This window comes from Setaria italica, chromosome VI, assembly GCF_000263155.2.
Source record: "Setaria italica strain Yugu1 chromosome VI, Setaria_italica_v2.0, whole genome shotgun sequence".
In the NCBI taxonomy this organism is placed as follows: domain Eukaryota; kingdom Viridiplantae; phylum Streptophyta; class Magnoliopsida; order Poales; family Poaceae; genus Setaria; species Setaria italica.
In genome coordinates, this window is record NC_028455.1 from 4,039,858 (window position 1) to 4,057,172 (window position 17,315).

Consider the following 17,315-nt stretch of genomic DNA (forward strand, 5'->3'; position numbering starts at 1 on the left):
GGCTATGGCTCCGCTCCAGACGCTCGTGCGGAGAAGCTTCCGCCACCGCACGCCTGGGGACCCGCGCTTGATGCGTTCGCGCGCCTGGGGACCCGCGCTTGATGCGTTCGCGCGCCTGGGAGCTACCGCCGCCTCATTTGGCGGAAGCTTCCCCTTCCACCAAATGAGCCGGCGGAGCCACCTCCCCGCACCCCTGGAATCCGTGTGCGGCTTGCTGGATGGGGCGACGGCAAATGGCGGTAGCTTCCGTCACCGCCGGTTGAGATGGCGGTAGCCTGCTACCAAGCGGCGGCATAGGTCTATTTTTACAATTTTTCATTTGACCATTTATTTCTGCAAAATCGTAAAATATAAAATATAAAAATAAAAAATCCCCCTCCCTCGTTACCTCGCTCCTTGCTCGCGCTGGATCCCTCTCGTGTCTCCTTGGCTTCTCATTTGAAGAACTTTTGGAGCTGCTGCCAGTATATTGAATTTCCAAGCTGGGGACGACCATCTATCAGAGAGCCTGATAAAACGCCACCAGGTTAAGGGCTAGCTCGGCAGCCCGTTTCCCTTTTTCCGCGGAGGAAAGTTTCCACGGGCTAGCTAACCGAAGCCTGCTGGACGGGGAAGTTCGACCCGTCTGAGCCTATTTTCCCGCGGGAGGCACTCGCCGTCTCCTCGTCCCTCGTCTCGCCCGCTCCGGCAGGCCGCCGCCGCTCCCGGCTCCCGCGCGACCTCCTCCAAGGATCCAGGTTCAGGTGCGCCTCCTCCAGCCCTTCTCCCCATCTCCTCCGAATCGTCCCCTTCCCCTTCTCACTCCCTTCCCCTTTCCTTTATTGCTAGGGTTAGCTCCGGCGTCAGCTCGAGTCCTACGACCGCGGAATTGCTAGATCTGCGGACTCGCCGCTACCTCCTCCGCCTCCGCATCAGGTGCTACTTCCAATTACCGAGCTAGTCTGCCGGTGTTCTGGATCCACTGATACAAGTTGATGAACTCAGCTAGGGGGCAGAGATGCGTTACATTACATTATTGATCATCCGCATCTAGTAATTACTATGGCAGTTATAAAGAAGTACTAGTATAAATCGCTCGTGCAAATTCGGTTTGATTGGACTGAATTAGGGGCCATTTTGTTTTTAGTTTTTTTACCTTGCTAGTACGTCGGTGACTTGCTCGGTTGCTCAGTTCCACTGGTCACCATCACTAGAGAAGTTCAGTTGCTTCAATATGTGTTAGCGATCAATGTGCTGTCCTTACATAACAAGAAATTGTCTTAACATATTTAAATATTAGTTTGTAAGGTCACTAACAGAATCCCTGTTATAACAGATTAGCCAATAAAATAAAACTGCTTCCCAATCTGACTAGTCCTAGTACTTTCTTTCTTAGAGCAACAAGTGATATTACTTTCTAACATCACTGAAAAAAATTGATGAGTGTTTTTCTTTTCAAACAAAAAGGTACATGTACATCACCCAAATAGAAGTACTGCATCACTTGGAAGCTAGTATTCTCGAATAAATTGTCTTCAAGCTAAAGTGTAATAAATATGTTCTCATCATGTGGAAATCACAGTGTTTGTCTGGAGTGCTAAAGTGTTTGTCAAGTAGCTATAAGACTTCCACTAGAAACTAGAAATGCACTGAGTTCAACAGGGTAAATTTGTTCTCACCATGTGTAATTGTGATCAGTAGGCTGAGCAAGTTGCCTGAATTTTGGCTAAGCAATTTGACTGTTGATTAGCTTTTCTAGTGGATTGTCGATAATTGTTCCGCAAACAGTATTTTGATCAATCAGGTCCTTTTTTTAAAAAAAATAGTTTTTAGTCCTTGGTTTGACCCATTGATCATTGGTTGGTAGACAGGTAGAGCAAGTTAATATTAATTGTATGATAAATGCAATCTGTTACTATCTCAGCATCTGTTAGCATCTCTATAAAAAGATCTGTTAGCTCAAAGAATTATTGGCCATCAGATAAAAATAATATATATCAGTGTTTTGACATATTAATCCGGTGATGATCATTTTTATGTGGTCCTTCTCAATGTGTGCCTTTAGTTGGATGTGGTGTCATCTGCAAGCAACTTTCCAGTAATTTTTGCATTTTCTTCAGTTACAACTATGACAAACTGGCTGGTTAGTGTGCCTAGTATCTGCTATCAAGTTGCTAAGTCAAGGCGATAAGCTTTTCCATTATGACAATTTAAAACCATGAGATCCAGATGAGGGTGGAGTTTGTAATGAACTGTATACTGACTTGATCGATTTTGTGGTACACACACACATAGATAACTTCTAAACATAATCTGGGTCTAAGTTGCAGATGCTTCTTTTATTTGACCTTGTGATTAGGACTAGGACTCTGCAGAGTCTTGAAATCCTGCTTATAAGGTTGCTGCTATTTTATTTTGAATCCAATGTGCACAATAATTGTGCTGTCAAACTAAATTTGTTATACGTGTTCAGCTGCAGAGGTTTGCAGCACCCAGATGAGGCATATGACTGAGAGATGGTTCCTGACAACTGCATCACAGTTTATCTCTTTATTCAAGTAGATTATTTTTAGAAGTAGAAATAGATAGGGATTTGCATTTTCTAGAGATCTAGTTTATCTGCATCAAGGTGTCTATGGCCACGCTACAAGTATCTGAAGTTTGCAGGATAAATGCTTATGTCAGTCTCATGCTCATGATCTGAAGAACTTTTGTGCAGCAACAGAACTGAATGAACTCATGTTACATTTTACTTTTTAATATCTGTGTGGATGAATTGACGGAGAGAACTATTTGCTATGGATTAACTTGACTTGATTAATAATATAACTCCAATTTTGGTACATGTTCGTGTTATCTTTCTCAAATATTTCCTAATTTTGTGGTGCTGATGTAGTTCCTGTCATTAGTTACTGTGCAGTCGTTTTTCCTGATTTCCCCCTCAATTTTTCTGGTTTTTTTTTTCTCGAGTTTTTTCATTTTTTTTATTATTTTATGGGGTTTTCTGATTTTTTTGAATATTTTCTCCGTTTCCTGGGAGGCTCAGCCCTCCGCTTCCAAATAGTGGCAGGGAATGGTGGGGATCTTCCCTCGGGAAATGAAGTGCCCACTAAAATCCCCCTGGTGGCTTTTTTTCCCGGGGTTTGACTCTCCTTACTGCCAAATTAGCCCGTAGGAGTTGGCCAGCCCGAGCCTCGTGTTTTCCCCAGAGCGGCACCTTCCCACCTCACCACATCGGGCATGGCTCCCCCATCTCACGCGCGACGTTCGTCGTTCTCTCATCGTGAGTGACCGCCGCGCTGCGCCAGTGCTGTTCCGCCTCCCCATCCAAGCACCGCCGTTCTGCCTCACCGTCCAGGTGCTGCCGGTCCTCCCCATCCATCCAGGTGCTACTGCTTTGCCTCCTGATAGGCGACAGGCGCAGCTTGTCCTCCCCACCTTTTGACTGCAACACCACCGCTCCCCTCGGACATCTGGATCTGCAGCAGCACCTCCACCTTGGCCACCTCCTTGGCATCTTCTACCACGGCGTCTCCACATCATCAGCGTCCTCAGTGTCCACTGTTATGTGAGTTCTCCCCCTGTTCATCCTCTCAATCTCGTATTGCATAGGGTTTGTACCTAATGCCCGCGATGTGAGTTCTTGCGCTTTCCCCATCTATGTATAGGCTTTGATTAGAACTCTGTTGCGGTTTATCATCTATATTGTTTTCTATTGAGATGTGTGAAATAGAAGTTTAATTGGTCGCAAGTGTTCTTTTACTATAGTGATATTTCTAGTAGTTTAATTGGTTGTGTGACAGATCTTTCAAAGTGTAGTACTCATTCTACTAATTAATAATATTATCTATATACTAGATAATGAACTCTTGGTAGGAGGTAGTTAGGCAATTCATGTCAGACAGATATTTATCAAGACAAAAAAATCTAAATGTGAAATATTATCCGTATGCTGGAAGCAATCTGTAATAGCCGCTGTAGACCTAATTTAATTGTAGCCTTTACTTTATTCTTTTTGCAGTAATTCATCAGTTCCATCAGCACAGTAATTGAATGCGATGTGACTCGGGAATAGTAGATTGATTGATGCAAAGCATCGGGTTACATATATAGGTTAGGATCTCTAAGATTTATAGAAATACTACCAATCAGAAGATTCTAGCCTAATAGGATAACACCTACCTAATCCCTATGGGTGGCGTACGGCAAGGCCTGTGCGGCCAACACCAAGGCCCATAGGGCCGGCCTATACAATCTGTTTAACAGTAATCATCTTGTCCTAAACTCCATATATTTAAAAAGGTATGGGGTATTGACAACCTGGGTAACCCATCTTTGGTTGCTGAAAGTTTGTTTGATTTCTCACCAATTACTTAGTAGCTTTGAGGGGCAAGCTGCTCTTCCTCAGAGCTTAACATGGAAGGATTTGCTGGGAAAAACTCATCCAGTCCTTCTAAAACGAAATTGCGCACGTCTTTGCATCCAAACACAGGATTCAGGAACAATAGCATGGGGTAACACTGGCTACATAGGATAAGAGTAGATAGATAATACAGACATGTCAATATAGCACGGACTCTGGTATCAGACTATCACTCCTACCTACACTACATCCTCCTTTCATGGAGCTGCAAGATAGAAAGGTCAAAAGAAAGACAGAGGACCAGAGGTTCACACTGGGGACAGGGGCAGAAAATTCAGGCGCAATGCTTCCGGTGACGGTTTTCTCCATTTGGTTCTGAAGCTGCCCCGCAACAGCCACGACAGGCCCTAGCGAATCTAGCCGCAGTCGAGGTTTATGGTTTACTCGCACTTGATGGAGCGGTAGATGTGCCGCACGAAGAAGAGTGATGCGCGGAAACCGACAGTGCTTAGCATGAGGAAGAAGCCGTAGCAGACGCAGGTCATGTAGCCAAAGAAGAAGGATGTCTGCATGAAGCCTGACATGTCGGACCGCGCGTGGTAGTAGTAGATGCAGTAGAAGAAGATGAATATGCCAGTGGAGCCTCCACACAGGACAGACCTGCAGACAAGCACAAGTTTTGTTATCAAAGTGCAAGAGGGAGTATGGCAACATAAACCAGGAAATAAAGGAGCAGAGGTAATATTAACATTCTGAATTTTGCTACAAGAAAGAATTCGATTTTATCTTTTCATAATATTTATTATATGTCCACTTAGTAATTGTCCTATATTTCATCAGACTTCTAGCGCCAATTGTCCAGCCTTCAGTTGATATGAAACAACGAACGATATAGATCAATTCAGAGTTGTTGCTGAAATAACTTCTTAAAGGTGTAGTGCTTTATAAGTTTGTTTATCTGGATACTAAGTGTTTATTAAGCTCACACAAATGCAATTTCTATAGACATCTCTCGCGCAAACTCTGATCTAGCAATCTATTTACTAAAATACTCCTAGTTGCTACAAAGTGCACCTTCCCTATGCTTCTGACTTCCAGTTTTGATAGTTGGCTTGTGCAAACACAATTGAGTAGTAAAACAAATAAGAACAAAAAAGGGGATAAAAGAAATAAGATGAATTAATATTTCAAACACTGACCTCCACCACCACTGGTGATCCTCAACAGCAAGCTGGAAATATGTGAGTGCTACTGTGACAAAGGCTGTGACAATGATGAGGATAATGAACACAATGAAAAGGATGCTGTAGATGGTGTAGATCTTATGCCCCCATATGCTAGCAAATATGTAGTACAGCTCGATGTAAATAGCACTGAAAGGGAGGAACCCTGCCATTGCCATCTGAGGAATGGTGCTTCGGTACCATGGAAGTTGAGGGATTTCCCTTGGGTATTTGGTGGTGCGGCAGGGAGCTTGGAATTCTGTGTTACTATTTTTCCCAGCAATACCACCCAATACAAGGAGTGGAGAGGTCACAAGTGCCCAGATCAGAATAATGACAATGATTGTGCCAAAAGGCAAAGCTGCTGTAGCACTGTACGCTATCGCAACAGTATTTAGGAAGCAGAATGTAAGGAAGAGAGGACCACAGAACAGGCAGCCAGTAAATATCAGATTCCTCACCTGAAATGTTTAGACAGGATGTGTAAACACATAGCAGTAAAATGGGTCAAGAAAAACGTGCATTAAAGCATGACTTACCCAGTTTGTTCCCTCCAGTTGAAGATAGAAGGAAGTGGCTGTGTATCCAGCAATACCAGATGTAAGGGCATATATGACAACAAGGGCAGTGAAAAGAGCTCCCCTGTTGTATGGGTAGAAGACGCCAACAAGTGCAAGTAGGAATATGAAAATCGCACTGTGAAACAAGAATCGTTTATTACTGGTCAGAATCATTTCAAAGTTTGACTCATAACATAATCTAAACTAAAAGGTTCTTACAGGGCAAGAAGCTGAGTTCCAGATCCAATAATTGCTGCAAAAAGGGACTTTTGCTTCGGGAAGCGGAAAACGTCGCCATGTATGTACTTCCATCCACTCTCCTCTTGATCTTCAAGGGACTCATCTTCATGCGAATACCTTTAAAGGAAATCACAAAATTAAAAATGCATCTAGTAACTGCAACCTGGGTGACTAGAATGGAATGCAATAATGAAGGTCTTACTTGATGAAATCATTCTTGAGCACACGCATCAAGATTGTAGCCAGGAAGCCAGTAAGGAGGAGTACCGTAACACATGAGTTAATTATGGAAAACCAATGGATCTCAAGATGTTGTGGCATAGAGGAAGACTTGGAGTACTTTTCCATTCTTTTCTCAAAAGAAATATCTGTCTTTTTCCATGTCACTGAATAAGAGAACTCTATTGGCACTTCCTTGTCCTCTGTGATATCTACAGCCACATTTGGATCAGTTTGGACGTTGATTTCTATGACACGGTTATCGTTGTACATGATGTCAAAGTGGATGTGCTTAAACAGTAGGTATTTTGCATCCCCTTGCTCTCTATCCTTGTCCATTTTACCAAGGAATCCCCATAAAGGCAAATCATCATAGTACATCTGGAAGTAGTAATCCTTGGCAACTGCATCCCGGAGCTTCGCAACTTGCTCCTTTGTCAATGTTTTCTCGCAGAGAATCTTGGAGTTCTTGTCTTCCTTGAAGTTCAACTCATATGGTGCATCAACCAACCGATCACCATTTAGAACCTCTCCCAAAGCTTCCTTTTTGTCCTTTGGATGTTCTATTACAAGTCAGCAGTTAACAAGAAAGAAACAACACGTGGCCAGAATCAATCAAAGGGATTGCTGAAGCAAGCAAGTAAACGCAGAGAACATTGGTAATTGCATACCTGGTGCACAGAAGGGCAGATCATAGTACCGATATGTCTCACTGCAATACACATCATGCAACTCGATCATCATCATGGTCAAACTGGGAACAAAGCGATTTGAACAAGCAGCTAACATACAAAAAGCACATGGTTACTCCCTTGTAGATTCCATTGTTGTGGCAACACTAAAAGTGTGAAATTGCAAAGCTCACGTGGAATTATTGACAATGTAGGGCACATTTCCCTTTGGTTGAGATATCCATACTGCTTATTTCTAGATTGTGCATGTGAAACCACAAATACATTTTGAACCTAGAGCTATCTTCCTATAATTGCAGAACATCGCATTAGCTAATCCATAGCTACTACCTACTATAAGACAGATGAGACACTTACCACTAACGCTTCTAAGTACAGGTTAGCAGAAAAACTACTCTGAGTAACCGTAACTGCCGACAGAAACAACAACATCAAAACTTAGTCTAAATCATTCATCCCTACACATTGTATGCAAAACTGGAAAACATAGCACAACACAAAGCTGATCCAAATATCTATTTTTTTTCACAGGCCACGGACAAATAAAGCTTGCACATACCTTGGATTGTGAAAAGGACCGACTTTGTTCGCGTAGAGTGGGACATGATCCCCCTCCTTGTACTTGTGATCAGAGCCATCAGCTCTGGCTCCCATCGCACAAGACAAAATCAGCACCGCAAGAACAACGCCCGCCCCCGCCCTTGCCATCTCCGCGGGCACCTGTTCAAGAGCACCGACAAAATTCTGAGATATTATCTCCACCGCACCAGGGAACCACCTGCAGCCCCTCAGATCCTTACCAAGATCCACAGCGGGAGCGCGCCCGAACCCCGCGGCGGAGCAGATGGCGCCGTTCCCGTGCCGCCCCGGCGCGGAGGCGGCGGATTTGGGTGGGAGCCCGTCGGCAGGGGCGGGGTTCTTGGGGAGGAAACGGCGGGGATCTGCTGGGGAGGGAAGCTCGTGGAGATTTTGGGGGGAAGAGCCGAAGTGGGGAGGAAATGGATTGAAAAGACAATCTCTTTCGGTCAGGTCAAGCAGCACGGGAGTGAAGAAATCTCCTAGATCTCCTATGCAAGAAGAGGAAGAAGACTGTAATAAAAAACCCGGACGTGTTTGTCCTTTGACCTTTTTTTTTGTCTTGGTTTCAGGAGACTTGCGATTTCTAAATTCCGCGGCTTGATTGCGTTCGGCAGAGCTCGGAATGGAGTTTGCTTGAAGCATGGTTTGTTTGGTTAAAAGAGACATTGTTTACCAATATGATAAAAGAGGTCAGAATATCACCCATCAATTTTGCCCATTCAAGAATTTTTTAATTTGCTCTTAGGAGTAAAATACATGTAATTATCTTTATATTTTAATCTGGTCATACTACTCGAAAAAGTGTAAATCAATGATCATTAATTGTGTCGATATAGCTATGAGTCCAATAATTCTACGTATTCGTATGATGTTCTTTATGTATGATTGATTGTGGCTAAGTCACACGTACGTCTCTTCACTTTCTCTTTTGCATTTACATCCCTCTTTGTTGCACTCTTTCACCTACAATAATCATCTATAGCTCCTTCCATATTCTGAAGAGAGAGCAATCGCTTATCCATGTGCAGAATAAGGAGACGTAAAGCAATTTCACATGATTGTTGAATCATCCGTACCTCATCTTCTAGAATACTAATAAATGAGACGCATCTCACCATTGCTTTTTACTGATTGCATTGTTCATGTCAAAAATAAGGTGACGAATCAACCAAGATGTTGTTTAATTTCGAACTCCAAAGCACTATACCCTAATTATCAATTTAACCTCGCTCGTGTCACCACAAAACCTACAGCTCAACCTTGCTCGTGCCAGTGAAGATCATCTTTTCAAGGGTACGAACCTGACTAAATCCTTGCATGCGAGCTTGAGCGTGTTCTCACCCTTTGATCCTCTTGCCGAACATAAATTCCTATTAATCTAGAACTGCAGGTCTAACGTTGTCACCAATTAATATTAGCGGTCTATGAAACATGAGCAATAAAATTAACTTGCCATACAGCTGCCGGCATGCTTAGGATCTTTGGACATGAAACCATTTAATTATACATGTTGGAAAAAGGAAAATACTATGTACATACCACAATTTGACCACATTGAATGAGCAGACATAGCCAAACTTAATCCATACCGTATAATTAAGGATCTAATGACCGTATTAGTGTAGTCGAGCTAGTTTAATGGCCACAATCTACACTTTCCTGAGTATGATGGCCAAATTGAAATATGAAGACAAGTACAATGATCATTCATGTATTTTACTCGACTCTAAAACGGGGGCGGGTTTTAGAGTGCGACTGTTTCTCTCCAAGTTTTTTTACTCTTCGCATAATTCTAAATTTTAGGGTTTATGTGAAGAGAGTACAATACAGTACTCCACTCAATGCGACTATTTTTCTCCAAGTTTTAAAATAAAAGACGTGTACGACTGCTAATATGGTTATCATCTTCAAACCTACATGGATATTCCCTTTCTTACATATAATAAATTGTTTGAGTTGTGCAATTCTTTTGAAAAGTTTCCACAAAATACCAAACATTTGGGTGTCATTTGGATTTTTTTGGAATTGAGGGAGGGAATGGGATATGATGAGTAGGATATATCTCATCCCATGTTTGGATATGGGTTTGGAAATGGAAAATAGGAGCTCCTTATCCTACCAAATGATTCCCGATGAAAGGGGTGGGTTATGAATTATGATATACTTAATACATAGTACTACTATCTGTAAAATTACAGCATGGAACATTAGGAAGGAACGCAATTAGTGCGTTTTTGAAGAAAAAAGCTTGAGGCCTCAACAAGTTTTCCATCTGATCCAAGAAGCGGCAACGAGCATGTGGTAACCCAGAATTGGGTTAGAGTGCTTTGTATATTTATGTTATTGCTGAGTGAATGAGGCCCTGTTTGGAAGGAATGGGCTAAAGTTTAGCCCTAGGCTAAAATTTAACCCCCTCAAATAGAGTGCTAAACTTTAGCACTGTGAGATGTTTGAGAGGGGGACTAAACTTTAGCACTTTGATTGCCAAAAGATTTTTTTACCCTCATTTATCTCCTCTCCTCTACCCCTCCACAACTCTTTCCTTGTCAACTCCAATCGAGCAAGCACGGCAGCCGCATCCTCCTCTCGTCCCCGGCGTTGGCGGTGGACCAACTCCTCGCGCAGCTCAACCGCCGCACCCAGATCCCATGCCCTCTCTTCCGCCTCCTCCTCCGCCTGCTGGAGCTACGCATGGAGCACCGCGGCTAGGGCTCCGTGGGGTCCGCGAGCCACGTTGGCGGATGAGTCGCGGGGTCGACCGGCGTGGAGGGGAGCCCATGATGCCGGCGCAATTGCGCGGAAGGGACGCCGCGGTAGGGGGCTCGCCGGGGCAGAGGCAGCAGCTTAGCCGGTGGAGGCGGCGAGTCGTCGTCGGGCGCCTAGGAGGAGGAAGCGGCGGATGTGACGTCGGAGGAGGAGGAGGAGGTCCGATCCAGGCCCTCCCCGCGCCGCAGGAAGTACAACTCGCCTCACTAGCAGCAGGCAGCCCCCGCGCAATGGCGATAGCGGCGGCGCCGACAAGCTCAAGGACTTCGAGTCCCAGGTCCGTGCCGTGGCCCGGTTCCGCCACCCCAACATCCTCCGGCTACGCGGCTTCTACTAGGGCGCCAATGGGCGGAGGCGGCGGGGCTGGCCAGAGTCCCTCACCGTCTCCATCACCTCCTCCTCCTCGGATCCGACGGCCGTGGCGGTGGCGGGTCGGCTGGGCTTGGATCCGGCGGCGATGGTGGCGGGGCTTGCGAGGCGAGGCGGAGGCGGCAATGGTGGTGGCGGGGCCGGTCGTGGCGCAGGTGGTTGCGCGGGGGAGCAAGGTGACGGGCACCAGAGGATGCGTCGGGGCGGTGAGGTGCCAGGCGGAGGCGGCTGGGTGCCATGCGGAGGAGGAGGACGGCGAGAGGGAGGAGTGAGAGGGAGGAGAGAGGGGGGGCAAGGGGAGGAATTTTGGACAAGGGGACCACTTTTAGCTCCTTTAGTCCATTTTAGCTACCCCCAACTAGCTAAAGGATTAGTGGAGGGCTAAAGTTTAGCCCACCGAATTTAGCTGGGGTGCTTGGGAAGCTTGTGACTAAAATGAACAAAAGTGGGGGTGCTAAAGTTTAGCACCCCTCTCCCAAACACCCCTGAGTCAATTTATGTAATATAAAACTCTATGTAACTCAGACGTTATCTCTTCTTCTTAAATGAATCAACAGTGATCCTGCTTTATTTAAAAAAAACTATCCGTAGTGTACATTTTTGTTGGAGCATCTAAAGAATATTTTTTTCATAGTCACAAAGCACGACCAACCTTCCGTTGACAATAGAGGAAGATCTCCAACATAAAGAACCTTCTATTTCAACTCCAGTTTATTAATCGCAATATCTCCAAATTGTTCTACTTCGTGTGATGCTATTGCATTTCTTATGCTCCCAGGTATTTCAGGTCTTGTGCCACTAAACAAGCTAGAGAGAGACCCAGAAAAAAAAACAACAATAGCTGAGATTACATGGAGAAATAATTCTACAAAAGTCTATGATGACAACAAACCTTCTAACGAAGGTGGAGCATCATCAATCAGTACACAATAACGAAAAGGGAACAGAGGAGACCGCGTGATCCCAAATTCCCCAGCTTGTAAAAGAGCCAAGCACCGATAGGTCGAGCATGTTTGTTTTCTCATCTTCTGTACGGGCGGCAACGTGCAGAGATCCTAATCGTGCCTGCCTCAACTAGGCTTTTGTTGCTCTCTCTTGCTACCGACACCCTCCTTGCTTACACACCGCGTACGATGTCTACCATATTTTGCTATCTTTGTCATTACATAATAATTATTTTTTATAAAGGAAGCTTATTTATTAAACATAAAGTTTTGACCTCTGTCAGCCAATACAAGAGGGGGAAAAAGAAAAGAAGCCTAGCAAGCCCGAAGGCTCCTCAACCTATTTTCAATAAGTCATCTATTCTACGAAGATCTCAGACTCAGCATATGACTCAAAACTGCCTACCAATCTACGTTTCTATCTACGGAGAAATGGTTTGACGTGATTGCTCATATTCTCTTTACCACGAAATCCCAAAACTTCGCCGTCCTCTACAAAACAAGGTGATGAACGGTGCACCAAAAGTATTTGTATCACACATCATCGGTGTTTAAACCCGGCAATCTACCGATGCGGTGCCTGAGGTAGTATTTTGGTTAGTAGGGCTCGTCGAGATCAAGAACTCAAAGATAAACGCACATACATGATTTAGACAGGTTCGAGCCGCTAGATTGCATAATACCCAACGTCATGTGTGTTGGTTGGATTGAATCGTTTTGGAGGGGTCCCTGCCTCGCCTTATATTATCAGGGGTAGGGTTACAGGTCGGTTGGTTACAAGAATACTAGTCGGATACGACTAGAGGAGTTCTATTCTTATTACAACGAGTACTTTCCTAATCATCGACTAGTTCTTGTCTTTTCATGTAGACTACGCCATCTTGCACCATGGTCTCCATGTTAGATGCGTCTCGGTGTCTAGCCCCATATTTAGGACTGTCCAAACCTTCTAGTGGGCCCATAGATGCATGTACAACAAGCCCCCTAGTACTTTTTAGTCAAATGCAGCAGTTCCGAGTACTCTTGTAGACTTCACCGACTAGTTTTTGTTGCTCTTCGAGTACTTCATCTAGTTGAATCTTCAAAGGTACCCAAAAACTGTCATACGACTAGAATGTGCTCAAGCCTCATTTAACTCAGTCTCATACCCTCCAATGTTGAATTTTATATGGAAGTGCGATGAAAGTCGCACTCCATATGAAGTAACCCCCGAGGCTTAGGTTGAATCGAAGAATCAGGCTAAGGGTCAATCTGTAATTCGCATCACTTTCCCCTTAAAACTCAGAGAAAAAACTTTTTATCGATGGATACATGGCACGTAGCCCCCGAGCCTTTAGCCGACTAATTTGGTAGGTACAAGTGTCAACCTTTGGTCAACGTGACCATCTCTGGAACAAGATCTTATCTCCTCCTGAAATAAAGGTAACTACCAATCAGGTGTCCGAAATTCTGGGGATCCTTTAAATCAAAATCCCTAGTTTTTACCGTTCCACTGTTATAAATAACGGAGGAAGTTATCACTTCCGTTTTACCTTTGCTATTTACGTTTCCAACTTCCACACTTAGCCCTAGCGCCGCCGCCACTGTTCGATCTCCAAACACTAGCGGTTTTTTGTCCCCCCACCAAACAACCCCTGAGTGTATGCGACAGAAGAAGCTCTGACATTAAGGATGGGTAGGAAAGCTTGTTGTGTCCAAATCAGGCGAAGCCGAGAAGAAGAAAACATCTAACAAGAAGAAAGAGCTGCAGTTGCTGGCGCCCAAGTACGAGAAAACCGATCAGATCGCGCCGCCAAATCTAGTTTGTGCCTGGAAGCGATCAACTCTGAAGGAGGAGGATATCGAGGTGCTTGTAGCTGCCAATTTACTCCAAGATCAGGACTTCATCAACTGGCGATCTGCATATGGCAATGTATGCCCTTTGGAGTCCTATCCCGATGAGACGGTAATTTTTGCCTATTTCATTGAGCGAGGCCTTGCATTGCTCTCTTCAGATTTCTTCCGGGGTCTACTGTATTATTATAAATTGGAGTTGGTGTATCCGAACCCCAATGGGATCCTCCATAGTGAAATCTTCATTCATTTTTGTGAAGCCTTTCTAGGGATCGGACCGCACTTTCAATTATTCCGAAAGTTTTTCCGTGTGAAGCCACAACCCTTAAAAGATCATATTCTCTTGGTTGAAGGCGCCGAGACCCAGATGCAAGAGACAGCGAGCGGCTAGTATCTAGATTACGAGTTGATAGACTCCAATGCCGGGTGGAAGGAAAAGTGGTGCTACATTGACAACCATGATTCGAAACTACCCGAACTAACAGGACATCACCCTCATGGAACAACCACTAGCTTGATGAACCAAAACATGAAGATTGCCTCCAACTATCCGAGCTAATGGGTAGAATAGCGCAGTTGAAACAAGAGGACCTTACTGGAATTGGAGTGGTGTTCAACTTTATGAAGCGACGCATCCAGCCCCTGCAGCAGAGGTGCCACTATGGCTATCAATACAATGGCCTGGACTATCCCTCCAGATTCTCTCCGAAAGAGATTAGCACTGATGAAGTCATGGCGAGGTTCAAACATATGTTCAAAATGTGGGCGAGATCCCCCACTATTGTGCGAAAATTCAATGCCACCAACTCGCCAAAGCCTGTAAGTACCCATGGCCGTAGCCCTCAAGTACTTATTTGAAGTTGTTGGATTTTCTAACTTGTCTTTCTTTGCAGGAAAATGTTGATTTGTATTTCTCTACTCCTCCTTCTCCCGGAACCGAAGAATCCTGTGAAGCTGTTCCTCGTGTGTTTACACGGGAAGGCATAATAGGCGATGACCAGGAGGAAGAGGTAGTCGAGTCCTCCAGCAGCACTAGTTCTGACGCCATAAATGAAGTCAAAGCTCAGCCATCTGCTAAGGCTAGGTCTTCCTCCGGTGTAAGGAAACGCTCGACTGCTGATGAGCTTGAGGCTGCGATTCCTCCACCACCAAAGAAGAAGTGATCCATTATTGCGAAACGGATCGTGAATAAGTCTATACCCACGGAAGATGTGCATACCACGGTAATTACTTGTGAGGGACAATATCCTAAGTATCGTGTACTCCCGGAAGGTGTTTCCAGTATCACCACCGTGTCTACTCAGGATGACACTGGTGGTTTGCAGGTACTCAAAGAGGCGACCGAAGCGGAGAAAGCGGCTGCTGTGGCTGCTCAAAGAAAGACGCCAATTACCGAGGAGCTGATTGAGATTGAGGATGATCTGGAGCCTCAAGATGTAGTTTAGGATGATCCACAGGTGATAAATCTCAATGTCGCAGGGACAACTCAAGCAGCAGAGGTAAAGCTCAAGGCTGACCACGATCCTCTTGTGCAGCCCCGCTAAAAGCGCCATCTCCATCTGTCAAGCCACTGTGATTCTTTGGCGAACCCACACTAAAGTTGAAGAGATCGTCAAAGTAATCTTTCCTCTCCTTTTGAGTACTTATTGTAACTTTTTGTTGCTAAGGTTTTGTCTTATGCAGGAAATCTTCTCATCTGGACCTTGGAGGATCTGGCTCTAGGCCCATGGCCGATGGCGGTAGCCTCTCAGTTCAAGACGATGCCCTAGCCCAAGCAAGTCCACAGTCGGAAAATCAACTCGCGACGACAAGTAGTGCAGGTGTTGTTTCTTTTGTAGCAGCATTGATACAGAAAGTAAAATCGTCATTGACTAATGTTTGTGGTGCCAGCCCCCAAGCATCAACTACTCGAGGAGACGGTAGCTGGCGTGGACATAACGGCTACTTCTGCAGCCTCCGCGCAGCAGATTGGGGGTGAACCAGCGACTACCTCTAGCACCATGGCTGCAGATGTAACCCCCGAGCTAGAGATAGAAGTCGGGATGGCGATAACCCACGGAACCATAGCCGTCAATTCATCTTCTGAATCTGGGACGTCTGCTGGTCTTGCCATGGTTCCTGATGCAAGCGCGGATGCTGATATTAGCAAAGCTAGCAGGATCATTCTAGAGGACATCCAGTTGATCGATGGTCCTCTGCTGAACTTGGAGATGATAGCCAGTATCATGGAGATGCACCTTCGTCTTGGTAATTATGCAGAGGTGAGTTGAGATTGCCTTGCTCTGCTGTCACATTATTTGCTAACTTGTACCCGGGTGATGATGAGAGTACTAATTTTTGGGTTCCAGGACCTTATCAATCGCTCCCGCCGCAAGTCAGAGATGCTCGAGGGGTATGGTGATAGCGTACTCCATGCTAATACTCTAGAGAAAGAGCTTGCGAAAGAAAAATTGTATTTCCCGCTTGATGATGAAGCATGACAGCTCAACGGCGGCCTTCCGAAACCGGATTCAAGATTTGGAGGATGAGAAGGAGTGTCTTGTTGCTCGCAATAAGTCTCTCTATCGAAAATTGAAGGTAGTCTCTTCTTGTTTGATGATTACTTGTGCCATCGAGTTCGCTCCTACTTCGAACGTGACGATTGGCTTGATGATGACTTGTGCCATTGAGTTCGCCAGTGGATTCTCAGCGAGTCCCTACCTGGCGCGCCAGCTGTCGGTGTTTAAACCCGACAACCTACCGAGGAGGGTGTCCGAGGTAGTGTTTTGGTTAGTGGGACTCGTTGAGATTAGGAACTCGAAGATAAACGTAGACACATGATTTAGACAGGTTTGGACCGCTAGATTGCGTAATACCCTACGTCTTGTGTGTTGGTTGGATTGAATCGCTTTGAAGGGGGTCCCTGCCTCACCTTATATTGTCGGGGGCAGGGTTTGGTTATAAGAATACTAGTCGGATACGACTAGAGTTCCACTCTTATTACAACGAGTACTTTCCAAATCCTCGATTAGTTCTTGCCTTTCCACGTACACTACGCCATTCTACGTCATGGTCTCCATGTCAGATACGTCTCGTCCAGCCCCATATTTAGGACTATCCAAACCTTCTGGTGGGTTCATAGATGTATGTACGATACACATACCTCTGATCAACGGATTAGTAGTATAGATCGGCAATTCCAAATTACGAGTTGACGACTAATGCTACATGATGAATAACATCCCCTTGAAGCAACAGTTGAGCTTCTTTCTATCGCAAAATTTCCATTCAATTGGAGCACACTTCTCCTCTGTAACCATGGAACTGTGAGTTTTTGCAAACCGAAATAATGAATATGTAATTTGGAGTTTTAGTATCGCAAGCATTTTATGAACACCGGCTTCGAAAGGATTCTAGACCCGCAACTAGACAAAGAGAGAATGAGCGTTGTTTATTTATGACCATGCTATATGATGAACTACTAATAAATCTTTTCATTTTCACCTTGCTTTGACAAACTTTAGAAGAAAGTATCACCTTGCTTTGGCAAATTTAAGGAAAAAACATAA

At 44.8% G+C, this 17,315-nt stretch overlaps 1 protein-coding gene and 1 long non-coding RNA gene across 3 annotated transcripts; one reads left to right on the forward strand and one right to left on the reverse strand.

The window, feature by feature from the left end:
- The first annotated feature begins 523 nt into the window (after positions 1-523).
- On the forward strand, positions 524-7,943 carry LOC101786235. 2 transcript variants are annotated; one of them, XR_001164381.2, is made up of 4 exons: positions 524-743; positions 829-915; positions 2,453-3,547; positions 7,808-7,943. It is a non-coding gene; the product is annotated as an uncharacterized LOC101786235 (long non-coding RNA). The 2 variants fall into 2 exon arrangements; XR_215360.3 differs by having other exon boundaries at positions 526-743; positions 829-3,547.
- On the reverse strand, positions 4,410-8,571 carry LOC101786496 (transmembrane 9 superfamily member 2). Its single transcript, XM_004972712.4, has 8 exons — positions 8,077-8,571; positions 7,836-7,996; positions 7,256-7,296; positions 6,568-7,147; positions 6,345-6,482; positions 6,105-6,261; positions 5,542-6,026; positions 4,410-5,002 (listed from the first exon to the last, which is right to left on the reverse strand). The coding sequence occupies exons 2-8, from the start codon at positions 7,982-7,984 to the stop codon at positions 4,783-4,785; spliced, it is 1,770 nt and encodes a 589-aa protein (XP_004972769.1). The 5' UTR covers positions 7,985-7,996; positions 8,077-8,571; the 3' UTR covers positions 4,410-4,782.
- Positions 8,572-17,315: the final 8,744 nt, after the last annotated feature.

What these genes read in the sequence shown, in the direction of transcription:
- LOC101786496 (XM_004972712.4), bottom strand. Translation starts at nt 7,984, where the DNA reads ATGGCAAGGGCGGGGGCGGGCGTTGTTCTTGCGGTGCTGATTTTGTCT. An exon ending in GGTCCTTTTCACAATCCAAG is followed by an intron (nt 7,297 to 7,835) that starts GTATGTGCAAGC and finishes TGTGTATTGCAG; the next exon opens with TGAGACATATCGGTACTATG. An exon ending in GATCACCAGTGGTGGTGGAG is followed by an intron (nt 5,003 to 5,541) that starts GTCAGTGTTTGA and finishes GCTTGTCTGCAG; the next exon opens with GTCTGTCCTGTGTGGAGGCT.